Source organism: Colobus angolensis, unplaced genomic scaffold, assembly GCF_000951035.1.
Source record: "Colobus angolensis palliatus isolate OR3802 unplaced genomic scaffold, Cang.pa_1.0 Scaffold23, whole genome shotgun sequence".
In the NCBI taxonomy this organism is placed as follows: Eukaryota; Metazoa; Chordata; class Mammalia; order Primates; family Cercopithecidae; genus Colobus; species Colobus angolensis.
Window position 1 is genome coordinate 13,469,307 of NW_012115488.1, and position 13,693 is coordinate 13,482,999.

At 34.8% G+C, this 13,693-nt stretch overlaps 1 protein-coding gene across 5 annotated transcripts in view; it reads right to left on the reverse strand.

Moving 5' to 3' along the window:
- Nucleotides 1-5,987: 5,987 nt before the first annotated feature.
- MCTP1 (multiple C2 domains, transmembrane 1) overlaps nucleotides 5,988-13,693 on the reverse strand; it is a 599,307-nt gene continuing 591,601 nt past the window's right edge. For 3 of the 5 annotated variants that reach the window (XM_011944270.1, XM_011944271.1, XM_011944268.1), the window contains 3 exons: nucleotides 11,224-11,333; nucleotides 8,923-9,020; nucleotides 5,988-7,980 (listed from right to left, as the gene is read on the reverse strand). In XM_011944270.1, coding sequence (XP_011799660.1) covers nucleotides 7,909-7,980; nucleotides 8,923-9,020; nucleotides 11,224-11,333 — 280 coding nt within the window. In that variant the 3' untranslated portion in view covers nucleotides 5,988-7,908. The remainder of the gene's footprint in view (nucleotides 7,981-8,922; nucleotides 9,021-11,223; nucleotides 11,334-13,693) is intronic. The other 2 variants (XM_011944272.1, XM_011944269.1) reach the window with 1 other exon arrangement.

Below are 13,693 nucleotides of genomic sequence, written 5' to 3' on the forward strand. Positions count from 1 at the left end.
CTAGTTTGGGACATACAATTTCATTCTACCAAAGAGTGGAAGTTTAAACAAAAAAACAAAACAAAACAAAACAAAAGGTTTAGCACTTCCAGAAAGTAAGTTGCTCTGAACTGAAAATCTGGAATCCAGGTTTGAATTTATACCTATCATACTGTCATTTATCTTGATAGTAGATGAACTAAAATTACCACTGCTTCTCTATTCTGTCTCAAAGTGAAATAAATAGTAATACTGAAAAATCATTAATCTTAAAGTGTTGACAGATGAAAATAACTTAGTTTGTTGTCAGTGACTTCTCAACCTAAAGGTTAGGTCAACAATGTTTATGTCATGACTCTTAGTAAATTTTTCTAATGACCAGAATAGTTTGATTTATGATAGTGTTTTTGTTTTTGTTTAAAGGAATATGTATCTTTGTTACCTGGCTTCATCCTAAAGATGCATTTTTCTACTTTGCATTCTTTCCTTTTTACATTAGAGATAAAATTACAGAGCAATAAGTAAAATCTGGTAAAATTAAAATATGTTTTTTCCATGAAATTTTCCATGAAAACTTAAAAGCAGAATTGTAAAGGTGAAAACTGGTCAGGAGATGAGGGAAAAAATGGTTGAGTCATTCTACTTAAAGGAATCCAAAGGGTAAAGATTTCTAGGTACTGTTTATTATATTGATGGAAGTTAGTGAAGGTATAAAATCAGACAAAAAGTATGTAGACTAATCTCGGAAATAAACTGGGTCTTTGAAAATTTTGAATAATATTTGATAAACTAAACCAAAGGTCCAGATAATTGTTTTATAGAAGGTTCTTTTGGTTGAAATTCAATTTAATAAAAAATAAAGAATAATAAAATTCCAGTTCTAATGGTATCAGAAACAAGCTAGATTTTTTTCCACCATTTTTTAAAAAACAATTGACACATAATAATTGTATATGTTTATTAGGGTACAGTGTGATGCTTCAGTACATGTGTACATTGTATAATGATAAAATCATGATAGTTAACATGTCCTTTATCTTAAATCTTTACGATTTCTTTGTGGTGATAACATTCAAGGCCCACTTTTGAAATTATCTTCAAATATAATACATTGTTATTATCTGTAGTCGCCCCACTATGTAACATCAGCACTTACTCTTCTTAGTTCATCTAACTAACTTTGTATCCCTTGAGACCATCCTCTCCCCATCTTTGCCTCCCCACCGTTTCCCTTCCCAGCCTCTGGTAAACCACCATTCTACTGTCTACTGCTATGAGATCAACTCTTCTAGATTCCACATATAAGTGAGATCACGTGGTATTTGTCTTCCTGTGAGAAAAAGGCTGTTTTGAATAGTAATACTCAGTTCTTTTTCACAGGCAAATCTTGGCATCTCATTTCTTATTTTCCTGTCATTTCAGTTCTTTTACACTCCCCAAAATACTGTTAAGTTCATACTTACCCATGTTACTAGAGGAAATGGACTCAGAGTTGAAAGCTACTTATTAAAAATGGTTGGACCTTCTACCTAAATACCATTTTTTACTAATACTAATATTTTTAAAATTGAAGCTAAATGTTATTAAAAATGATTTTCTCAGCCAGACATGGTAGCATATGCCTATAGTCCCAGCTGCTTGAGAGGCTGAGGCAGGATGATCACTTGAGCCCAGGAGTTCAAGGCCAACCTGAGCAACACAGCAAGACTCTCTTTTAAAAAAAAAAGTAACGTAAATATATTATCTAAATTACATAAGGAAAAAGATTGTAAGTAAAAAAATTGCTTATAGTGATTGTCTTTATATGGAAAAGTTTTGGATATTTCCTTTTTACTTCTCCAGATTTCTTTGTAATGATTTATATTTGTTTATAATACCAGTAACCAATTTATTTTGAAAGTAATGCTCCTAAATTAAGTAAGAATCAATCCTTGAAATTTTTCTAAAGTTGCCTTATTTAAAGTGGCACTTACTGGATTTTTAAAAGGTAAACTACAGTTTTAATATACTATTTAAAGTTGGATATAATTAAAAGTATAATTAGTATTATCTAACACAGATCTCAAAAAATACACTATGTATGTGCTCCTTTTTTGAAAGTGAATCTGACTTACCACTTTACTGATACGCTTCTCTAGTCTTTGCTTTAAGACACTTCAAAATGGAGCCCCAAGTATGTTGAAGCGGGAACTGGGTGGACTTTACCCTTTTGTAGTACTCTTAAATTGGTAAAGATTAAACTTGCTCATGTGGATACCATGTAGAGTCATAACATGTAACATATCTTTACTTTCTGATTTTAGAATTTATGGGACCTGAAGAATTACTTGTTCTCTGGTGAGACTTTTCAGATTCGACACAAAAGCAGGGAGAAACTGGTAAGATTAAATGATAGCTACATTTATTCAAAGATTGTACCTTAAATGGCTTTGAAAGGATACTACTGTATTAGGAATATTTTCTTCTGTCATCAATCCGAAAAAATATCCACTTTATAACTTATTTGCAACATTAATGCAGATACAAACAACCCTCTGTTGAGCGAATTCTGAGAGTATCTTACCACAGCTCTCCAGAGCATACTGTTTTGCACCTCTTCTGTGAAGGCCAGCAGAATAGCTTCTTGTAAGGTACTCTTTTAAGTAGTACAACTCAGAACAATCTTTTTACCGTTGTTCTGTATAAATATCCTGGATACCTACATGGTAACTATAGTACCACCTGATAGTATACATCTGTTTTTTGGAGGAAGATTTCTTACCTACCGGTCAGGGCTATTGTCACAGTCATGGGAGGGAAATCAAGTAAATATGCATTAAATGTACTGTGTATCAAGTATGTAGCATCACAGTGTGCAAGATTGGATGGTGAATACTTGGTACCCCAACCCATAAGTCAGAGTATTTTGCTCTTGCTTAAATTACCAAGTGCTGTATGTTTTGATTTTTAAAAAATGTTTTTCTCTTCTGAAAATGAATGTTTTTAAAAGTGATGTCAAGCAATTTCACACAAATAATGAACATCACAATAATCTGTTTAAGAACTCCTTTGTCAGATACATATAGTGTTTTCTGGATGGCTTCTCATGTGCTTCAAAGACCTTCTTACTCTTTGCTATGTTCTCTGTTAATGGAAACTGAAGTTTGTAAGAGTTTTAGGCCAGACGTAAGAGGTAGGTATACCATTGTGTTTTTTTGCTCAGAAATTGTTAGCTACTTCCTCTGTTGTACAACAAAGATGACAAAATTACATACTCCGCCTTGTATAATAGCAAATAGACACTTCTGTCTTTGTAAAATTTTTCTAAGAACTTATTAGTTCTTCACACCGATAAATTGTTTTCCATGGTTGCAGTGTTACAAGGTACACAGAGATTTTGACTTTTCATAATTACTACTCTAGAAAGAATGTTTTGTGGGGCATATCGTTATAAGGTTTCAGTTCTCTGATAGCTTTATTAAAAAGGGGTCTTTGAGCTTGGGACAAATATTGTCATTTGCTTCCCCTCCTCTCTCTTCTGTGGTCCAGCTGTCTCTGTAACAATGCTCGACTATTCTCAGGTGTCTCCAATAATGCAAAAGATGAGTATGAGTAGTGAGGGCCAGGTGTGCTTTTTCTATGAATTTAGCATTTCCTCCAAACCTGTCACCATTTGAACTCTGGCAAAATAAAATCCTTCAAATGGACTCGAGCCATTTTGAGCTTGTCTTCGACTAGAAAGTGAAACTGAACCCATATTATCATCTTCACTAATGGGAGCAACAGTTCCACTCAGCCAGGCCTCAGGATCTCCTTAAATGTATCCCTCCAGAGAAAATAAGGTAGTTTTCAGGTTCACTCATTGGCTCAGGTTGGCCACTCCTTTTTTCTTTGGAAGGAATATTGAAGAATCTGTAGTACGGGATAATTGCACTGCAATTGTAATTTTGCTACATACTGAAAAAACTTAGGCACGGCTACTTACCTAAACCATTTCCACTTTCCTTGAAAGAAATCTTTCCACCTAATATAGTAACACTTAATTGACTAAAGCAGAACAGCAGTGTATTTTACTTTTTTAAAAATGGAGTAATAATTTTTCAGTGACATTTGGAGGTACGGATAATCATATAAATTTAAAAACCTGTCTTTACAAAATTACTGCTTGTGCATGTAATAGAACACTTTGGTTTGGTTTTTGGTTTTTTTGTTTTGTTTTGTTTTGTTTAAGCTTAGAATGTCAGGGAAGAGCCCAATAAATTGAAACTCATTTGAGATCATTCATAATATTTGATTTTTTATTTTTTGATTCTTAACCCAGATCCCTCCTTTGAAAAGCACAGAATCATTAAGTTCCAGCAAACCTTTCATGGTGCTCTTAGTTTCTACATTATGTGATTGCTTTGGACATTTGATAGTTTTTATTTGCATACTATTCTTTTTTAATGAGATTTTTCAATAGTATTTCTCAAACTTCAGCCATTCAGCTGAAATAAATCTGATGTGACTGCCTCTATACAAATTGCCACTATATGAAAGAAACTGAGGTGCCAGAGGGTAACATTTTCACCAAAAAAAAAAGAAAATAATAATGTTTTGTTTTCTTTCAGTTACACCAATCATCCCAGGAAAAAGAATTATAATGGAAAGGAATGACACTAATTTAAGAAAGAATTTACTACATTATTTTCTATCTGGTTTAAATTCATACTTGACTGAGCAATTAGAAAAGGCCGATTCTAGATACCCTAATCAAACCAATGAATAGACATCTGTACACACACTCACACGTGTGTGTGAAATCACGCTATTCATTTAAAGCCCCAGGATTTAAGCGAGTATTAATTTAATAATACCTGAGATGTTTTTCAAGAAGTATAATGGTAGCTGTCTTGTATTTCTGGAGCAAAAAGGTATAACTGCCTTATACCTTTTTGTTTGTTCTTAATGCTAAGTCAACATTATAAAACACTTAGGCCCATTTAACAAGTTTATTCACTGAAATTACTACCTTTGAATAACATTAATACAAATGTTGACTACTTTCAGCATAGGAAACCTTAGATATGAGATGAAAGTGGAAAAAAATCTCCTGTGGTCCCTAGATAAGAGTTTACTTCTGAGTTTTTATTCACTTGTAAAGGCAGCATAAAAATTTTATAAAAGATAATTTTTAGAAATGTATCAATTAAATTTGGCTCTCACTGTACTTCAACTCCAGATTTGATTTTAATATACAATCATTGCTTTGACCATTGCATATAACAGGGTCATACAGTTGGTATTCAATAAATATATCACAGAGTCCTTTAAAGAATCTCCCAACTCAGATTATCCTAGTGCATATAGAATGTTCAAAAATTGGAATTCCTACAGAACCTGTCAATCAGTTTGAGTCTGGAACAGTACCAGAATGGATGAGAAGTACTATTATGTTATTTTTGATAAGTGGAGAAAAAATTAAAAAGCACAAATATGCATTTATGAATTATCACAACTAATGGCAGTAATAGTTTAGAATATGAATAATGACTCAGTGAATTTACTAAAAGATACTAAAGGAATATAATTGTTCACAATATCTACAATGTTAGCAGTCCAAGTAGATGTTAGAGTGACATTCAGTCTCGTCAGATAACTTGAAATATTTACATCACAAATCTCTCAAAATGAAGGCAAGTCAGGCAGCTCTCAAGACAGAATTGTACCTTATGTGAGAAGGGGAAAGAAATAGTTAAGATTTTAACTATACATATTCTGTTTTCAGCCTGTGAATGTAGTAGTTTCTAAAAGCAATGAATATTTCCCTGAATATCACTTTTGTGCCTCAAGCTAGTTCTTATTCCTCTAATTTCATTGGATGCTCACCCCTTCAGAGGTATTTTTATATGAGAGTCAGAGTTTCAGGAAAAAGCCTTGTTTGTTTAAACCAAATCTGTATTTCTCCAAGTGAAATATAATTTTTAAGAATATGCACACAATCCCCCATCAATCTCTGAACCACTGGAAAAAAAAAAGAGTGCTGATTATACATGGGAAAGATTATTGTCTTTTATATTTAATGCAGTGAATGTGTAGTCAACATTACCATTGAACTAAACATCTGAAATTTGATACAGTGAAACAAACAAATTAGTCATCTGTTAATGGTTACTATCCACTAGATACATCTGAGGTTGTAGAATATCAGGCTTATAGACATTTGAGTACACATTGTCAGCACAGAACATAAAAGTCTCACATAAGGTATAATTGAACAGTTATCAATAAACTTTGGGTAGTAACACCATGTTCATGGAACATTGTTTTTAGCAACAAACAGTGATGGTATGCAGACTGAAGCATGTCATTTTAAACATGATACATTAAATAAAGCATGTTGAGGTCAAAGCCTTTCTGTAGAAAGGGAATTTAATTGACATTCAAGCATAGTGTATAAACAGATCAAAATAGTTCTATTATAAGAAATAGTATTTAACAACTTATCTCTAAAATAAAAATACTTTAAAAATCAGCTTCAATGAGATTACACTTATTGTTAAAGAATCTTCCTTTAGAGTGAAATATACATTCTTTTAAGCTTTTCTATAATTTTTCCAGTATAACCCTTTTACCCCATCCAAGTTTATTATTAATAAAGTAGTGCAAAGCATTGTCTGCTGCAATTTCAACTGAGTGTAATCCCCTGCCAAGTCAGGGAAGTAATACATTCTCAACCAACCAAGTTATTTTTTCTCCACAGTTATGCTCCCTCAGTATACCAGGGAGTGAGATACAAAAACTACTTTAAGAGTCTTGGGAATGCAATTTTTAAGTATAGATTCTATGATAATAGTGAAACATTGATAAAGGCAACCACCACCCCCAAGCAGTTTATTTTACAAAACAGGTTTTCATGCATAATCAAGAATGATTTTTTTAATAAATGAAGGTAGTGAAGCACTGGCATATCACTTAGCACACTGAATTCTCTACATTAAAATCCACACTAATAACAAAATCATAGTATGAATTAAAGCATTTCAGTAATCTAATGAGAAAGCAGAGTTTTTTTTTTTCTGTGAGAGCACTCGAGTATTAAAATATTTTTAGATGCACAGATACAATCTGACACCAAAAGCGATATGAATGTAGTTTACTAGTATTTTTGATAACTGTACTTACGGGGTTGCTAATTTGCTAACTATGTATAAATTAAAGTAGTAGTAGGTATAAAAATTCAGATAGGCAATCGTTTATAAACTGGCAGTATTTATGTTGTGTAGTCCTGTAGAGATTTTAAGGTTTTAGATGGAATGATTGAAATTCTATAAAGAAAACTTTCTAACCTTCTGAGTATTGAGTCTCTTGAGGGAGTGAATGTACCTTCACTTATTAGCTTAAAATCAGGCTAGTCATACCTAAGTAATTTGCACAGGAGTGAATGTCGGGATTTAAAGCCAGAATATATGTTAAATTGATATGCATCCATTCCATTATTTAGGCTTTGGTAGTTCCCTCCCTTTTGAAATGTATAAAACATAGAAAACTGTAATGGATTACTTTTCAGATAAAAAAATAGTCACATTAAAAAAAAAATTAAAATCAAATTGACATTTACAGTTGATGTAGACTTAATCAGAGCACAGGTGAGTAATCTACTTGCAATTAGATAAGAATATATCTTCCAATGTTATCATTCTTATATTTGTTCTTTCAGTGTGTTATATTATTTTCCACAGCTAACAAGGCTTTCACAAAGCAGTAGCAAAACCTTTATCAAGTTGAGTCTGTACAATAGAAGTATTTTTTCAAAGACATATGCCTTTGTACACTATTTACAAATTCTCTCGATCATGATAAAAAGGCAAAATAAATAAAAATCTGAAAGAAAGGAAATGCTGCTCAGGCTGAGGGCTTTTTCTTTTATCTTCCCAAACAGATGCTGGTCTCCTCAGTGCTGGAAGCTGGCTAGCCAAGATTGTTTTTCTTTCTTTTATATGGGCTATGAGAAGGATCTGGTTTCAGTTCTTGGTATTGCACCTGTTTAAACAGAGTTCAGAGGAAGACTGGTCAGGTGGCCACTTTCTGGCAAAGAAAGGAAAAGCAAAGGAATGAGAGACTGTGCTGGGGGGAAGAAAGTGCTCATTCTAGAAGCTGTTTGGGATCTGCAGCTGAGATGCAGAAAGCAGTAGAATGACAGAGCAAGAATAAGGGAAATCCTGTTGGAAACTACATGGAGCCCTGATGTGAACTTTAGTAATGGTCGTCACTGTCTGTAACACATTACATTAAAAGCAAAACCATCTACATCAATTTTAAAGGGCTCGATAATGGTTTTTTACAATTTATCATGTATTTATAATTTATCATGTGTTTAATACAGTCTTAATCTCCATCCAGGCCACTATCATGTCATAGCAAATGAAAAAGGTATCACTGTAACCCAGCTTCAGGATTTTAATTTAAAAACAAACAAACCTTCTTTTATTTTGAAAACAGCTGATGGTTAATGGGCATTAACCTCAAAGGATTACGAAGGATTTTTGAGATAAGCAGTCAGCTTTCTTCTCCTTACTGATCTCCAAAATAGACTTAAAACTTACTTGTAATTCTTGCAAATTCTGGAAAGATTTTTTTTTTTCTTAAATGTCCACTGGCATATTTTGCTTTCATCATCTAATATTCCTGTTTCCTCCCCTCAGGTCATACACCCCGTCACAAACTCCAGCTGAACTAACTTGGACAGGAGGATCTTCCCTAACAGCTCTGGTAGGTTCTTTATGCAGCTGCTCTTTCTCCCATTGTCTAAGTTCTTCTTGGATAACACCCCAAGTAGGCTAAACTTCTGACTGGTAAAATCTGCTACACAGGCTTTATTAATTTTACTCAGCTCTTCTAAAGCCTTTGAAATCAGAAGGATATAAAAGCTAAAACTCAGTACCACACTACATTAAAATAGCAATAATAACGAAACCTACATACCACTTGTACATCTGAAGGGACTCTGGAAAGGAAGTCAAGTAGTTCATTGTTATCAATTGCATATGGACTCCGAAGCTTTTTTGTAAATTTATTGATGCCTGAAACAAAGTTGGAGTTAAACAAAGCACGTTTCTGTCAAAAGTGTTGTAGTAATTTGAAGATCTAACTTGTAAGCCAGTGACTCAGTGAACCAGTACACCCAATTTTTTCCCTCTCGCCTTTTTTTTCTCCTTCATTTCTTCCTCCTTCCCAGCTCAGCTGCTGCTTTTTCACTTTGTACTTCAGTAGCTTCTTCCAAGCAGGAAAGGCTTTCTATGTGGGAAATAAAGGAGGTTCCCTGGGGGTAATTAGCGATATCTGGCTTTTTTTCCCCCCTGTGTTACAGTCTACTGAGAAGCCTTGCTTGAGTGTTTCATTTATGATGAAACTTGCTTTCCTACTTTTTGGGTTAAGATTGTTAAGGCAAGATGTCTAACTTATTTGGTTTCCTCTTTTCCAAAAGATGCACCTTTTTGGAGGTGTGGGTGTGTGCTGCTGTTATGCCAGCTAAATGTTTAGAAGACACATGATGTTTATTTTTTTCAAACCTGAAATGAAAAGATTTGCCCCCAACTTCGTAAAAAAAATAAGCAAGCACCTTTACATGAAATCAACAAATTGATAAAAAGTGAGCCATAAACTAGAGCATTCTTCAGGGAGTTCATGCAGAATAAACTTCTGGAATCTTGATTTTGGTCCATCTCCTCATGTAAGACCTATGTCTTAAATTTCTGGCTAATATTTCAGCAATCACCTACCACTAAAGGAATATTGTTCTTGTTTTATTTTGTTTGATGAAACAAGAGGCCCAAACACATTCTGCAAAATTACTTTTAAGACAACTAGTCAGTGAGGGCACTGCAGGTTACACAGCTAGGTGTCTGCCCTGGGCTCCAGTTTCTGCGAACCTGGGGGAACAGGGCATTCACCACCACCTGCTGCAACAGAGATGACTCCACAAGCCAAGGCAAGGTAGATTCGAGTTAATAAACCGCGACACATGACATTCTACCCTATTTTTTTCTGTAAAGCAGCATCTGTTTTAACAGGAAAAAAAAAGATGAACATACAATAGGAAGCAAGAATGTAGTAGAAATTATTGTTCCCTTATATAATGAAAGTGCTGGCTAAATTGAATTTCTTTGAATTATAGAAATTAGGAAAGGAAAAAATAATTACCATTTCCCCTGCCTCTCACCCAGACTGTAAGGGTAATTATAGTGATAATAAGGGGTAAGAGGGCTTCCTCAATATATGGCAAGTTGGGCCAAAAAGACTATTACTGGAAATAGTAATCTTCAAAAGTGGAGGGCTTGGAGTCATCAGACTTGAACTCACTTTATTCCAATATATTTCTTCAAAAGCTTTGAAAAGAAAAGAATTTTGCTTTCAGTGTAAGCACATGCTTTCCGAAGCTAAGACTCATTTTGGTTCTCTGCATTTTGTATTTGATTTGTTTTAGCAATCTTAGGTGTATGTGTAAGCGGGTGAGGGGTAAGTAAAGAATTCTTCTACCCAGTCTTGTTTATATATTATGAATGTTACAGTAGATCCTAGAGACTGAAAATTGTTTTCCAAACCAAGAATTTTGTCAGGAAAGAAAAAAAAAAGAAGAATGCTGCAACTGACAGTCTCCTAAATGGAGCCCAGATGCATAAGAATTGTTGGCATGCAGCATAGTTGCATTAAAAGTTAGGACTGAAAAAAATCACCTTTAACGTAGGTCTTTATAGAAACATTCTTGTTTAGTACGCATAAAAGGATCTTTTTGTTCCTAAGGAACCTGCAAGTACTGAGGACCCTTTTCCCGAATGCTAAAGGTGACCTCTTAAACAGGCAGCCATGTATAGTACCATGTTTACATATACTTCCACAAGATAAAATACAACAGCAAGAAAAGCATATTTTCCTAAATGCACCATATGGATTGAAAGGATTGAAATGCCTCTGTTTGTATATCAATGGTGAAAATAAATCAGAGGGATATCTAGACAAAGCTACACTTTGATATATGAAGAATCTGCACAGCTAACATGTTTATAGTATGATGAAGCCTAGTGTGCCAGATAAGAAAAATGCATTTTGCAGGTAGACCTAAATCTTTATACTGTTGTGATTTTTAACTGACCTGTCTCCTTTCATCATGGAGTAAGTTTCATGACCATAAATACAGGGAACTGCTGACAGTATAACTCATCTTTTAAACATAGTTTGTTCCTAGCAGCTAAGACAGTTTGGGGGAGTGGGGGAGGCTTTACTTACCCCAGACAAGGACAATGTATCTCAGCGGAATGCAGTACAGGATGACTGTGAACACACAGAGGGCTACAATGGCCAGCCAGCTTAAGAATGGGACGGTCCAGTTGAAAGTGCTGAATGGAAAATTAACACATCAGCAATCTGAGTACTTTCATACTTTTTTCAAATATTAAAATACATAATGATTCTTACTTGGGACCTAGTTAGTCTGCATTTCTCTCTGGAATAGATTCCAATTGTAATAGGTTATCAGAGGACACAGACTAACCATAATCTGCTCAGTTCCATGAGGAACTGGGCCCAGGTAAAGAGTCTTGCTGCCAACTCCTCCAGATTGTTCCAGGTGACTTCAGAGTCTAAAGCTGTTGTGCTACTTGGGTGACTCCCCACATGAAAGAAGATCTTCATTTTTCTGCTGCTAAGACTAGTACCCATCCTTGTTTTCTCTGGCTTTTCAGAGGGGAATGCCTCTGGACCCACCATTCTTCCTTCTATCAACTCTCGGTATTCCCCACATTGGGAATAAAGCAACTCTTGGTAGATGTAAATCTTACATGGTTGTGTAAAAAAATCCTCTGAATGTTAAAATTCCTTAAGGAATACTCACTTGTCCTACCTCAGCTATGTTTCAAATAGAACTGGAAATCAGGAAAGAGGAACAGAACAGTTAGCCTTGCAAAACTTCACTTCTTATCATTGCCCTTCTTCCCAGAAATACATACATAATTAATAAAATCAGCATTGCTTACTATTATCTCTCACGTACTTCTTGTAAAGGACAGCATTCTGGCAAAAGTAATTGGTAACATAGACAGCTGGGTCAGAGAAGGCTGCAAGACTCAGTACTGACAAGACATGATAACAAATGGAAATGAGACCAATGAACAGAAGAAGTTACAAAAAAAAAAGTACTGAGGAGATGGGAAGGAATTTACTGAGACAAAAAGAAAAATGAAGACAAAAGCAAAAACTATGATGTAAAAATGTTTTTAAAAGAGTAGAAAAATCAAGGAAATGGAACATGGGAAGATTATAATCACTTAAGGATTTTTGATGGAAGCCAGTCTGGTACTTCTTAAGAGTGTGCCAAAATTATAAAGAAAATAGAAACACTGTGTAGATCCTCCAGGGTTGGGCATATAAATATATCACCATTTACAGGCATACCATTGCATTCTTTGAAATTTCTCCTAAGTGTTCATCCACTAAAGGGGAACTAACATATCATGTTGTCTGACCCTTTAGCATGAGAGCCAAGAAGTTAGCAGATCTGTATTCAAAGCCTAGATTCTGTTATGTGGATTTAGCTGAGTCAAAACCCTTTCCCCATTTATACAATGGGGATAGTTTATTCTGTCAAGGAAGACAGGTTGTGGTGGTAACATGCTTATGTGAATCAAGGTGAAATTACTAGAACTAATCAACTCAAGGAATCTCATTTATGGCACTTTTTTTCTTATGAGACAGTGAGAAGACCCCTAAGACACTTCAGCAAAACATATTGTTCATGTAGATAAATGTTAGTGTTTTTTATTTCTTCTAATTTCCTGATATTGTATATTGTACTTACTTGAGGTGACTTTATTTTCAGGGCAGTTTTGACCCAATAAAGGATGATTGCTAAAAGATTTTCTTCCATACAATGCCTCAGCATAATACTTAGGAATTAGTTGTTCCTTAGCTTTGTAGCATGTAGCTTGGTTTTTGTTTCTCTCTAGGTCAAAATCATTTCCTGAAATTTTTTTCTACTAAAAGAGCCAATGTTGGGTCAATCTGGTTATCCTATTTTCAGTAATCCTTGGGGTCTGGCTTTTCTATCTTTGTCTTCTTCCTCTTATGGTCAAGAGTGAGCATCTGTAACTCACCAGGTAAAGGATCATGCCTTCCCTTCCTGATGGACACCTGTGCCTCCCTTGCTTCTGCTTTTTTGTGGAGAGAACAGAAGGCTAAGGGATCTGCTTGTTTTCATGTGGCTCAGCTCAGAGTCATCCATCACACAACTCCATGTGTGAGGACACTGGCTTTTCACTCAGAAAACCTTCCTTCTGGGCAGCCCCACTGAAGAACTCCCTGTGTTCTCCTTAATCCTATTGGAAGGATAAATGGCAAAGAATCCTCACCAGTGTAGCTGTTAGAAAAATAAAATAAAATAAAACTGCCCTTTTCTATTTCTACACTCTGCATTATGGAATCTAAATCTAGAATATGATCTTCCCCCAAAAGGGATGCAATTCAAGAAAGTTCTGGAATGATTATTTAGTAACAAGATATGGTAATTATAGAGCCCTTTCATTTTGTGCTTAAAGATTGCTTCTGAATCTGCTTTCTGGATGTTTAATTTCATGTGACCCCAGGAGAATTTCTCTTTTTTAGCATCCAAAAGATCATTTTGCGGGAGAGATGATTCCTCCAAGACTCACTGGCTCCTGTGCCATCTTCCTGTACTTAGCATAGGAAGTTCTGCAAAACCCAG